The 1,399-nt window shown below is 45.6% G+C and overlaps 1 protein-coding gene across 1 annotated transcript; it reads right to left on the bottom strand.

The window, feature by feature from the left end:
- Positions 1–496: 496 nt before the first annotated feature.
- rnmt (RNA (guanine-7-) methyltransferase) lies at positions 497–1,208 on the bottom strand (the record flags this gene model as incomplete). The annotated part of the gene is made up of 3 exons (XM_010770120.1): positions 497–672; positions 755–880; positions 1,061–1,208. Coding segments are annotated over 3 exons (435 nt in total), but the record flags the coding sequence as incomplete, so codon positions are not given.
- Positions 1,209–1,399: the final 191 nt, after the last annotated feature.

Below are 1,399 nucleotides of genomic sequence, written 5' to 3'. Positions count from 1 at the left end.
TCAACCAAGCACTAAATTAGATGTTTTCCAACCAAATACGGTTGAACTTACACTTCCCCATAGACCATATTTATTTGTATGTAGATTCGAAGAGACATTTCTGACTGCCGCTAACTGAAGCTTGGTTGCTAGGTTACTAGCTGGGTGTTCTCCGATAAGGGGCCGGGGGAAACAAAGTTAGTGATTACTGGTTCCATGTTGATTTATTTCAATACAAATTGTTGGGGGGAACGGCTATTACCGTACTGGTTACTTTGCAGCCCGGACATTTCCCCAAAAACACATTTAGACGCGATCGCTACACAGAAGTACCTTTCAAATCCGATCATTTTTAAGACCTTCTAAGGCCTTAAATTCAGATTATCAAATTTAAGACTTTTTAAGACCCCGCGGGAACCCTGTGATCTAGGTGCTGTGGTTCTACCTCGGTGAGCTGATCTAGGTGCTGCGGTTCTACCTCGGTGAGCTGATCTAGGTGCTGCGGTTCTACCTCGGTGAGCTGATCTAGGTACTACGGTTCTACCTCGGTGAGCTGATCTAGGTGCTGCGGTTCTACCTTGGTGCAGTCTGCACTGATGAACTGCGCGCTGTAGATCTTCTCGTTAGCGTAGCTCTTCTTCTTCATGTCGTCATAGCGACTCTCGCACTGATCCACAGAGACGGCTGCGATATCTGAGGATCAACATTATTAGATAATTGATGAAGATGGTCAGAAGGGGAAGAGAAGCCAATCACAATGCAGCGGGACAGTTACCTGCACAGACCAGGTGATTGATTCCTCCTCTCCTCCACTTCAGCAGATCACCACCTTTCCCACAGCCAAGATCCAACACACTCACCTGCTGAGAGCCCGCCCCCCGCACCTTTTCCAGAACCTCACCTGTCAATCAAACACACAGCCAATCAGCCGACTCACTGTGGTGCGTGAGCTGCTAGAACTCTCTAGTAGTGTCTACTGATTAACTGATCATTTAATTGAGGTTATATATTATTAATCAATTAATGAAATAGATGACAGGTGTGTTAATTGATGGTTTGATTAGTTATTTAATTGAGTTACCAATCAGGATGCTCTTCAGCCAGTTGTTAAAATTCCTCATGAAGAAAATCCTGCTTCGACTCCGAGCCGCGAGACCGACTTCCTGCAGGCTGTTGTAGTGACGAGCCACTTTCACACTGTGATCAATCACCTGAGGAGAGAGAACTGATCAATCACCTGAGAGAACTGATCAATCACCTGAGGAGAGATAACTGATCAATCACCTGAGAGAACTGATCAATCACCTGAGAGAACTGATCAATCACCTGAGGAGAGAGAACTGATCAATCACCTGAGGAGAGTGACCTGATCAATCACCTGAGGAGAGAGAACAGATCAATCACCTGAGAGAACTGATCA

The sequence above is a fragment of the Notothenia coriiceps genome, unplaced genomic scaffold (assembly GCF_000735185.1).
Source record: "Notothenia coriiceps isolate Sejong01 unplaced genomic scaffold, NC01 NC01_scaffold00008421, whole genome shotgun sequence".
In the NCBI taxonomy this organism is placed as follows: Eukaryota; Metazoa; Chordata; class Actinopteri; order Perciformes; family Nototheniidae; genus Notothenia; species Notothenia coriiceps.
This window is presented reverse-complemented; position numbering and strand designations above follow the sequence as displayed.